General features: G+C 33.5%; 1 protein-coding gene across 8 annotated transcripts in view; it reads right to left on the bottom strand.

Moving 5' to 3' along the window:
- The window catches only part of Ih (hyperpolarization activated cyclic nucleotide gated potassium channel Ih), a 130,702-nt gene that overhangs the window by 57,304 nt on the left and 60,728 nt on the right, over positions 1–12,670 (bottom strand). For 7 of the 8 annotated variants that reach the window (XM_072903943.1, XM_072903944.1, XM_072903946.1 and 4 more), the window contains 2 exons: positions 7,858–8,210; positions 3,912–4,182 (listed from right to left, as the gene is read on the bottom strand). In XM_072903943.1, the coding sequence (XP_072760044.1) occupies positions 3,912–4,182; positions 7,858–8,210 (624 nt within the window). The remainder of the gene's footprint in view (positions 1–3,911; positions 4,183–7,857; positions 8,211–12,670) is intronic. The other variant, XM_072903950.1, reaches the window with a different exon arrangement.

The raw sequence follows: 12,670 nt of genomic DNA, 5'->3' as shown, positions 1-12,670 counted from the left end.
CTCATATTTACTGGAGTTCCTCTTTTCGAGAGAAAGTGTATCCTCCTGACAGAATCTCAACTGTCAAGTTGCATTCGCTACAACAGTTCCAGCTAACAGAGAGTATATGTTTTGCTATATAAAGGAAACAATTCCATATTTTGTTTTATGTAAGAACAAAAGTTTCCTCGTCGCGTGGCCTTCGTCTTCGGTTTTCTTGCAGACTGCACGTGTAACAATATTTTCATCTAATTTCAAAATATCTCGCGAGATATTGTCATATATATGCATATTATTATGAATATCACGTATCGCGCGACGTAACCACTTCATGAATTATGAATTCGTACAACGTTCGTAAACGAAGGATAGCGATTTAGAGGCCGTATATTAAAAAAAAAAAGGAAATCAAATTAACCTTGTTCTCTGGCTGTAAATTTGTAATGTGCATTAAATGTCTTGACATAATTAAGCTTTCCATAAAATTTTGATATCAAGTTGAAAATCGGTTAAAATTATCTGAAAAATATACAGTTGTAATTAAAATTTTTGATGTTAAATAATTTTGCAATTACATCTTGCTGTTTCTAGTTTTTTTTTTAAATATTTGTGATTGAAAAGGAATACAGCAATTTGGTACTGACCTATTTCTTTTTGCCTATATTTTGTAAGAAATATGTTTAAACATTTAGTATAGAAAGTTCGATCAACTAGCTCGTATCGATGTCGTATCATCGGTCCTTGTTAATTGCTCATGGATGGATCTCCATTAACGCGATATCTACTACAGAGCCATGCACATGTTCGGGATGTTCGGGATAATGAACTGCTGACGGAGTGACATTACAACCGACTATGTGGCACGTGTTATCGAATATTTCAGCTATCATTTATTATTCAGACCTAAAGATCAAAGAGCACATTCATTTTAGCATCCAACCACGAAACAATCTTCTGATCTTTCCTCTTTTTTTTATATTTATATATTAATATTTTCCCATCTTTATGAATATTTTATATTAGATAGAGTTAATTTTTACTATGTTAATTAAAACGTTTATATTTTATATCTTTGTTCAAGAAAAATTAAAATTGTTATATGACAGATATATATTAGATATACTTAATATTTGTATTTTTAAAAGTGTATTACACGTAGAATTTTATTTGTATTCTTATAAATATATTATAATAAAAATTACATTATTATATTTTTATTAAAGTTTTTAAAATTATTATTATTATCGATTATTATGAATACACGTTTAAATAATGAAACTATCAATTCGGTTACACGTCACAGTCGAATAAACCGGGTCAGGAAAACTTCTACAAAAAAAAAAAAAAAAAAAAAAGAATATTCTTATTTTGACAATATCTTTAGTTTTAAAATGTAAATTTTGAAATGAAATTATCTTACGTTAAATAAAGAAAATTTGCTTAGATGAAGACATTTTATACAGTTCAACAAAGAAAAATATATTCTCGTTATTTAAGAATAATTTTCTTGAACGGAGAGGAAAGAATGTTAGAAAATAACACATGTTTAAATCGAAGATCATAATTTTCTTAGAGTTAAAATAATTATTTTATTTTTGAAATGACAATTATAGTATTGAAATAAGATTATAATATTGTTAAAATTTAAAATTTTTTAATCTTTCTAGGAAAATTTGAAATTGTTGCGTATAATGAACACGTTTACATGAGTATGTAAAGTTTTGATTGGACACTTTTTTTCTGTGCATGAATCCTGTTATATCTGTGCAATAACTACAGAAAAATGGAGCATCGTTGGCGATTATTTGCATAATTTAGGAACTAGATATTAGCACGAAGCTAACGAGAATCATCGGTTATGCTTATTCTGACGCAGAACCATCGTAGAAAATATCGCTAGCATTAACGGGAGCATGAAATTAAAGTTTCAATGTTCACGAGATTCCCTCAGTCTGGCGGAATCATAGAGGATTCTGCGAGGATCCGATGTCCTCCGCGCGCTGCCGGTAATTAACCAAGATTCCGAACGGAAGTGCCGGGCAATTTCAGCCAATTGGACGACAAACGTCGTCGCGGTCGAGTATAGTATTTCGCGCGTTATGGAACGGCGGGCTTTGTACACGTTTAATATCGGCCATTTGATACAGTCATTTGCAGCATCGCTCGCTCACTTTCAACCGTGCCGATTTGTTACATTAATTCTTCCCGTTACGAAAATCCTTTTTTTAATTTTCTTGAGAATTAAAAATCGCTCGCGCGAATGGCTGGGCAGCAAATTAAATTATCACGATTTTTCTATAGAACACGCGCACCATCGAGACTGAATCTTGTATATCAGATCCGATTGCTGTATCTTAAAATAATTAAAGGTACAGGAAGAAGTTATAAGTTATCGAGCTGAAATGTTATTACTTGAAAGAATAGAGAATTGGAAGATTATATTTAGCATTGTGGTTGAAAATAAATTTTCTGAACTTTGATATTTCCGTTTCTCAACGCTGTGTTATTCAGATAAACTTTCACTAACATAAACTAACCGCAAAAAAATATACTTTGTAAAATTTTTCGTCTAACTGAACGAAATTAAGATTAATAGTCACTTCCGAAAGAATTACCGTTAATCGGAAAACGTTCATTTATTATCGTCCGGTAGACAGGCACTCTTGAACGCTTATTGTCATTCTAATCGATACATTTGTCCTTAAACGGACATATACACATAAAAGACTTGGCAAGCGTGCCAAAATCCTCCGCGAGAAGTCGATAGCACACATTCAGAGGAATTGTGTGTTCGCCATCGATAAGGCAACACTAGCAAGAAGCGAAAGGCCTAAAAGAGGCCTTTTCCTGAGGCCGTAAAGATCCGCACTATTTCTTCTCGGGAGCGGCTGCCTCGCGGCTGTATATACATCTGCATGTATATGACTAGATCCGTGATTCTTGTACAGAGCCATTGAATATTCCCTGCGACCCAGATCGATCGAAGCCGCGGAGCGACGTGTGTTAGCTGTTGGTAGGTCCCTGTATAGGTCAAACGCGCCCTTTTGTGATCCTCGAAATCTGTCCTGCGACGTGCGCTACTCGACAGCCTGAGCGATGCACGATACGGATACGGTAGATATTTTATTGCGACACAAAGACGTTAGTTCACTTTGCCGAAGCCCCGGGTTAGGCCAGTCAAGCCGAGTGGTTTCGGGTTCCGAATAAGCTGACACGACTCAGTAATCTATGCTCGTTCACTCAAGCCACTTTGTCATTTATCACTTTCATAATATTTCCGTATATATTACATACGGATTTGTATAATAAATATAATACATTTATTTATAACACATATACATTTGTATGTTAAATAGCAGCAATTATACAATATTAAAATTAAAATTTTTGTCACACAGCATAAGACACTGACATATAATTTAAAATAAACTGTAAAAAGTAATTTTTTATTTTAATTTTTTTTTTAAATATCTACTGATAATAAATGTATGTTCAAACTTGTTTGACAGTTTGCAAGATAATCGATCTCTTGTAACAAAAAGTATTTCCTAGTTGTCGGTTAAGACTATTTAAAAATATTTTATATTCTTTAGTTTTATACAAAAAAATAAATATTTTAAAATAATATTCAAAATTGTTTACGCTCTGTTAAATTATAATTTTAGTACAAGTTATTTATTTGATTATTCCTCAGCAAAATTAAACGAATTTTAAGTCTCGCAAGGCACAAATACTATACAGACACATTTCTCTTTTATAAAACACACGGGACAGATCTCATGCGCGAGTTTATTCGGGTAGACTTAGATATGAGGCTGTACCTGAAACCGGTATTTCTTAGTAGGACGTGTTTTCCAAGCGGAACGAATGCGATAGCGCGAAATATTGATGCGGCCTGTTGAATGAGATCAGCTGATAGGCAAAGGACTTACCGAAAACTGGAGCAAGGATGGATGACCCAGTGACCTGCGGCTTTTTGCCTAATTCGTTCCTTCATAAGCGCCTTCTTGCTGCCGAAGAGCTTCATTGCCAACTTGTTGTCCGTCGGCTGGAACAGAGCCTGAAGTTGATTCTTCAAGAAGCTCTGCTTGACTTCCTGGCCCGGAAGACCCGGGCCCGGCTCCTCCTTCGGGGTGCCATAAAGAGACACGTCGTCCACCCCGAAGTGAACCTTCCCGCTGCCTTTGTAATTCATCTCGTTGCCTGTAACACAACGACGATAATCGTGCTGAAATCAATGTCGGCAACCAGTACAATCGTTCATTATTTGACAATTAATTTTATCGCCATCCAAAGCGTAAAATCTTGTGTCGGCCGATAAACCTGGGCCGAGTCTTAAAATAGTTATTGGCACAAATCGTGAATCCACAACCATAATCACAAGCTCGTGACATGATAGCGCCGACGCGTATGGCTCAATGTCATTGTCCGAAATATCTTTATAGTTTGTGAACTTGACGATACTTTGAGTAAATTTCATAGGACTTTCTAGAGTTTAAAAGTGGGGCGGACGAGTCTCACGCACCACACATTTCAATACACACATATAGACACATATCAATACATACATTTATTTGTTTGTTCTTTGAAAAATGTTACTTGTTGATAGTCTGATAATTTTAAACGATAAATACTTGATAATTTACGTTCAAAATATCTATGTCGTATTTTTAGAAGTTTAATGACACTATATTTTATGATATACCCATTTTTTAACATCTCTTATTTTTACGTTATCTGTAATTCTGTCTTAAAAAAACTGGAAATATTTTAGGGAGCCAATTTATTTTATAGACACATCATTAATATGCGAATAATTTTCCTAATTTTCCCTTTACTATGTTAATATTTTAATTAATTTTAATATTAATATCAATTTAACTTTGTAATTACAAATCAATCTCACGTGAATAATGTATGAATTATTTCTGCTTAAATAATTATATTACGTACATCTATTACTACTTTGACACATGAATATATTCATAAAATTCATTGATTATATTATTAATTCATTTTATATATTTTTATATTTTTATCTATTTTTATTATTTTTATAATTTTAATTATATTCATGTATATTTTTCATACTTCAAACTTAATGAAATGTCGGTTTAAGAAGTTTGAACAAAAATTCAAGGAATGCATCTTACACATACACACATTTTTCATTTTCTTTTTTCGTCACTAAAATAGCTGCCGGCAAAATTGACGGTGATTGATGAACATGTAAACATTACGCTTTCTCAAAACACTCACTGGATCTACGCGGTTTATAAACGCTCCATAACGTCCAAGTGGAGATAAGCTCCTCATACGATCTTGTTCTCCACGATCCGATATCCTTCGATTTTAAACCGTTTGGTAACTGATTGATGCCTTGTTGTAACAATGGCTTTCCTTGCGCCGTAGAAGCGCATCCTCCTTCCTCGACGTGTACCATCATAATAAGTACGGATGAGAATGTGATGAAACGCGGAGAATCGCTCTGACCCGGTCGAAAGGCAGATACCACGCAAGAATTACTTGGAGCAACTAACGGATCAAGGACGCAAAGAAACGCGAGAGGAGATGCCTATCCACTGACCGGTTTTAGCCGGATGAACGAATACATATACTCGATTCTTTTTTTTACATATGTTGGCATTAATCTGTGGGTGCTTCACCATAATCCCTCCCATACGTATTACGTATTAGTGGCGTAAAAAATCCAATATCACGATTTATTGCGCTCGTCACACCGTATAATATTTCAGACAAACGAACAGAATGGCGTTGTTGCGTTTTAATTCTAACTGAATAAACGAACGATAAATGTAACAGCGCAGCGTGCAATTGTTATTTGAGAAATTTTATTTGCCGATATTTGTGTTACACTTTAAGTGAAATTCAAATCAACGTGATATTCATGTTTCCGAAACGTTGTAAACGTTTTGTAAATTTTTACGAAATTTCAATGTTTACGTTAAAAATTTATGTATCATGTGTAATGTCTAGGAAAGATGTATTTTATTATTCAAAATTTTATAATCCTCTTTCTCTCTATATGTGTGTAATAATTTTTATGGGTAATATATTTCCAGATTTATATATTTCCAGAAAGTCGTAAAGATTCGAGCCCGAAACGATTTAGATTTACATACGGCATAAATATAATGGCTGTAATCGTATTGTAATCATATTATATATTACACAATTATTTACATAAGAAGATATATGTTATCATTTCAGAAGAGAACTTACAATTGAGAAGAGTTTATATTATTATAATAAATATATCTGACTATGCGATCCACGAAGTGGATCTTATATTCGCGCAAAATGTTAAAAACATTAGACTTTTATTGTATTCCAAGAGATCGGGTTTATCGTCATGTATTTTCCATTTCTGTAGAAGATCCGTCTCGCTTATACTGTAGCGAATATTACATGATGCATTCAAACCGGAAAGATGAGATGCCTATAATGGATTATATTTCGATGCAAAAGACATAATGTTGAATTTACATGTGTACAAATGACATAAATATATCACGAGAGAAGTATGCTATTGCCCGTGTGTGTTATTAATTTACGTGAGAATTAAATCATATTTTAAATAATCAGTTATCCGGAAACAACATCGAATATGGTAATCATTTTTTACGTAATGTATTATCCCGCATCCTACATTTACGAGAAAGGTTCTGGAATATTTAGACTCCCTCTCATATTCTGGCCATATATGTCGTATTGCATCGCGCTATCGATTTTCACCTCGACATTATTTGTATCGTGTGTTCGATAATGTTATTTTGTATTTCAATTATTTTCGTGAATATAAAATGTGCGATATTTTTTCCATTGTTATTTTTGCCATTATTAACCTAACCGTTTTGAATATATTTTGTTACTAATTGTAAGTAAATCGCGCTGCTTGCTTTTGCGTATTGCATGCGCTGGACAATGCGGTCGTTACACACATGTGTATACACGCGTGTCATGGGACTGATCAATGATTTATGAAATTTTACCGCAAACGCCACAATGCAGCAATCATACATTCTCGTTTGTGAGAAATGAATTTAATTCGACGTTTATTAGCGTTTCAGTTCGATCTCGCGACTCAGTGGCCCGTTGCGCGATGTATCGTTACATTAATAAGCATTATCGATCGTAAATCATTAAAACTTGGCGAACAATTTCACGATCGACGAAGCCTGCCGTAGTCGATATTACGGTAACGCAATCGCATAATTTATTTCCGTCGTTAGAATTGTGTCGCTGTATCGCGACGAATCATTAAAGTCCTTTTATTCTTACTCGTATTTCTTATATCCCTTCGAAAAAAGTTCACTTGTGTAAGGATCTTAAGCTCTGCTCGAATTTATAATGATTTCGCGCCTTAAATGTGCTTACGTCTTGCATTTTACATGGATAAGCGTGAAATATTTCCGCGCTAAAATCATTCATTTGAGCGTAATTCATACGATATTGATTATTGGCGTTCGTAAATAACGATACGAATGATGACGTTTATATAATCAAGTAGTATCAGTATTTAAATAGAGGTTCTTCTATAATCTCGTGAAGTACAGTATTAATCCAGTCGCGTCATATAAAAATGATACTTTGTATACCGTTATAATTAATCAAAATATTATATTTAACACTTTGAAATAATTGTCGCAATATATGTATATGTATACATATATATATATATTTGTTACATGGAAACTTTTTGAAAAAAAAAAAATAGCTTGCAGATTTTAATTGCGAATAATCTTAAATATACATATTCATGAAACGCTTGTATTGTGCTCGCGAGAAAAAAAATACAGATATCACAATCATGATTTTTTTCTTTTTAATCAATCTAAAAATCTACTAATGGTTTACCTATATCGCCCAGGAAATCAGTGATGAGCAAGGTCTCGTCGTCTAGAGCAGTGACGAGACTGTCTGTGCAAGTGTTGGTGTTCTCGATGCTGATCTTGATGCTATCATCTTTGTTGAGCCGTGGATGATTGTTCGCGGCGGGGTTATTACCGGCTTGGCAGTTGTTGTTGCCGACTTGCTGGCCGAGCTGGTGATGGGGAGAGCGCACAGACTCGGTGCTGCTGGTGTGCAAACTCACCCCGGTGGTCGCTCTTCCGTTCACCAGCCGTAGGCTCGGTGCTCGTCGACCGCCGCCTCCTCCACCGCCGCCACCGGCGCCGGTCACAGAACGACCGCCGCCGCCCTCGCCCTCCCTATAACAGATCGATCGTTCAACAGCTGTTCGAAAATCTTCTTTCTTAATTACTTCTTACAGCGACCCATATTGTATTCTAGATAAAGCTTAAATTCTTTTCAGAACATAATCCCACCTTTTCTAGACTTTCTCTAATTATACAGGATGTTCGAGAGATGCATTTAACACGATTCTTTGGTGATAAACTATTTTTTTCTCTGCCAAAATTCGATTCAACTTCATTAGCTCTTTTTATATATATGTTTTTTTTTTAAATAAATATACGAATATATATGTAGCCGAGGTAACTCTCTATTCCATGGAAAATACATCAAAGTCCGATTGTAGAATTGAAGCAACGCGGCGCAGTACCTTGCGACGAGGCGATTCTCGCTATTCGCGTATACATATTATTATGGAAATATTCGCGACGACATTTCGTATGTAGTATGGCGATTCGTTGTGATAATGGATGCCGCACAGTATGCGCATTCGCATATTTTCCAGTATTCCTTTAAGAATATGTTTGAAAAAAAATATGTTTGAAGAAAAGCAAAATGTGTGTAAATGAATATAAATTATTTTACTTTTTGATTAATTTTCGGATTTGAATTTTAATTTCTCGCTTGATTTAAGAAAATATCAGTTTTTAATTTAAATATGTCTGTTATGAACACAATTCTATAATATTCTATTTTGCGTACATTGTTTTTATAAATGAAGATAATATTTCATAAAGAATTTAAGGATAAAAAATAACTAAATGTATTAAATCTAACGAAGATCTCTCACAAAATAATATAGTAACACACACACACACACACACACACACACACTTTATGACTATACATATATCTTCAAAATAGATAGGTATGAGTTAAGTAAAAGATTTATAATGATCAATAAGGTAACGCGTCAGGCCGATTGCGACTGATATTGACAGCTCGTTTAATATCAAATCTGATATAGTAATGCTGGTAATGCGTTTTCTCGCCGTGACATTGAACATATATATTACCAATGTGCTCCACGAAATAGATCATGCAATTTCGACACTTCGCGCGATAGTATAACGTCGTGAACAGCAATAAGTAAATATTTTCTCTTGCGCATGAGGGAGTAGAATCATTGATACATCAACAGCAGATTTTTCACTATTGGCTTGCAAGAAACGACGTTTGTTTCTCTCGCGTATCTATATCGATATCGTCAATTCGAACGCGCGAGCAGGATGTCGAATGCAGCGAAAGTGCAATGTTATCGCTCTCTCACGCTTTACGCGCACGACATAAATCAAATCCATGTCCCAGGATCAAATTGTGTTACTGAAATTGTTAGAAACCACAGCTGATAGCAGGACAGCTGAGGGCAATCTACGTGGAGACAACCTTGTAGATTCCGATCACGTGCCACAGAACATACAAAATCATTCAGTTCATCATTAAACGACCATTCACAGACCGATGACCCTTGGCTTACAAAATTGTCGTGCGACATTTCAAAAATGTTAGAGATATTAATATATATTTTCTCCAGATGAGCTGAAAAGTTTACGAAATTATTCGATCGTGTAATTTTACAGTGACACATAATTTCGAAAGTTATGAAAAGTCAAAGTTTTATATGCAAAATTTTGAGAATTTTTAAATTATATAATTAAACATATTTCGATGCGCATGGCCTATTTTATATACATATTACTACTTTATAATTATATAAATATATTAGTTTGTTAATATTGGGAGAATGCAAAATAAATCTCATATATAATGGCTAAAATAAATTAGTTCATTAGACCAAATTGGAAAGTCATTCAGGAGAACGTGTTGGAAATAAAATTTTATTATCTATTGACAAACACGAAATGAAATTGTATTATGTTGACGGTTTTGGCTGCAATATCGATAAATTATTTCTACCACAATTATATATATACATATAGTGATATGTAGCTCCCGTGGCATAGGTTTTATCGAACACGCACTCGTTTTGTTCCCTCAAGCAATAACCGAAAATAATGCAATTTCCGTCACGCTCCGCCATGCCGTACCAATCGTCGCCCGTCCATCCGTGCGTATTCGACGGAAGAAAAACAAATTGTCGGAAATTTTATCACGTCGATCTAAAACGTGGCGGAGTGCGGCCGCATATTAAATCGCGAAGCGCGTCCATGATAATTGCAAGTGACGTGACGGGCAAATAAATTAGCCAAACATCAAAAATAGCATCGAAAAGGCGTGTAAAAATAACGAACGTCCGGTCTACCTTGAGCGTACTTCTTATTTATAAAGTGAAAGACGTTTCTCGCGTTTCTCCGAAAGAGTAACTCATGAAGGAAGCGATAACAACAATAGAAAATTAATAAGAAGTTTTCTGCTTTCTGACATACAGAACGAAAAGACGGTAAGGTAGAAATATACACTGTTTTAATATATAAAAAGTAATAATTGGGTAGACTTTGCAATGACATAAGGCAAAATTGCAAATGCAAACTAATTATTTTTTTTAATGTCTTTATAAGATTATAATAATGCAAATAAAAGTGTAAATAAATTGAGAGAAATTTTTTATATACGAATAAATTATATTAAACTTTGCTTAGTACTTAATAAATGTTTAGATTTTTCTAGATAAATCTTTCCTCTTTCTGCGAATAATAGTTAAATATTTCTGTTAAAAATATTTTTATTAAGCATATTGATTTCTATAGTATAAAATAAATATTAAATTATACTTTTTAATTATAATGATAATTTTCAATAAGCTTGAATTCTGAATCATTTTATTTAAAGCCCATTAGATAGTCGAATTGTAGATTTTAGCGCAACAATTGCAACGGATTATAACTGATGCAGATGCGTGTCGAGCTTTTGTAGAGCTAAATCTTATCTAAAGGAAACCCTTATCTCGTCGCAATACCATTGTATGCATCATCCGATATATATGCGTATATATACGTATGTATACACATATATAACTGAACTAACCTCTAGCCAGAACACTGGAATCTATTTTAAGAAACCTCCCTGCTGGGTGATGCGGTCGACCGCGGCAAAAAGCATCCGAGTCAAGATGTATGCGCCTCTCGAAAATCCACGACTGTCGGTGAAAAAAAGAGCGCCAAGATTTACTTTCGATTACTACAGCTTTTTCAATTTGTCAAATGGCAGACTGAAAGAACGACCTAACTGGCTGTTTTTGACAAGGTTGAACGTCGAATGCGTGCTTCCGCAGATGTTATCTTGAATTGAACGAGGTATAACAGACTCTCTGCCAGATAATGTCAATCTCTCTTAAAATGTAGGTTTTTGTTATTTATATACAACATTTTATGCTTAATAGAATTGCTCATATTTGGTTTTTAATTAAATTTTATCTGTTTAGAAAGTTCTCTACGAAATCAAAATAATAATATTGGTCAATTATACACATATGTTGACTTATTTATTAACGGAAAGAATTTTGCCAAATATTTTATTTTCTTATAAAAACTTTTATAGTATCTATAGGTATATTAAGAGCCATACACAACTTCTAATGAGAGTGTTTAATTATATATTTGATACATGCATATATTATATATATATATATATATATGTATAAGTTACTTTTTAAATATTCTAATTTTTGGATGTTATATATTGGGAGAAAAGTCACGTGTAAAAGTTATTTACAATAACCTAAAAGAGAGAGAATCGAAATTATATTTGAATTATATTACAGAAACTGTTTTGTCATATTGTCTTATATTGTCTGTCTTATACTGTCAATCTTATACTGTGTATGCTCTGTATAGTGATTGTGCCTTCACTGCACGACTTCAAATTATCATCTCTATCAAAAGGCAAATCGAGTTGAAGGTAAATCAATATTGACGTTGCATCTTGCCTCACTGCTGCAGATGAAATTTGTAATATGTAGCAAAATCTTCTAATCGTGAAATGCTCAAATTTAATTAAGATGGTATATATTATAGTATATATTATAGTTAGGTGATGTAAACATTTCCGGTTATCGGTATAGGTCTAAACACTGTTGTGTGTTAGTAGCTGCGAGTGAATGATGAATTATATATACTTTAAGCAGCGTAATAAAAACAGGATGTAATTTTTTCTGCTATGTAGATTATGTTTTTGTAAGTAATAATTACATAGAAAACCGGTTTAAATCAACATTTTTCATGAAGGCTGATTAACACAACGATAGCGACATTGTTGCTTGATATGATAAAAAAATATTTATCTGTTTAAAAATTTTTTTAACACATTTATAATGTCTTCTCTGTATTTCTAAATTTGATTATTCTGAACATTGCACATTGTAAACGTGATAAACTATTCAACTGAATATTTCCTCTGGATTTTTAGATTTGACTACTCTGAACATTATGTAAGCGTGATAAACCAGTGACCTACATGTCTATATTTTTAAAGAGAGATATCGTTATATATATATATATATATATATATACAAATTATG

This window comes from Anoplolepis gracilipes, chromosome 12 (genome assembly GCF_047496725.1).
Source record: "Anoplolepis gracilipes chromosome 12, ASM4749672v1, whole genome shotgun sequence".
In the NCBI taxonomy this organism is placed as follows: Eukaryota; Metazoa; Arthropoda; class Insecta; order Hymenoptera; family Formicidae; genus Anoplolepis; species Anoplolepis gracilipes.
The sequence above is the reverse complement of the archived record's forward strand: the minus strand, read 5'-3'. Positions and strand labels throughout refer to the sequence as shown.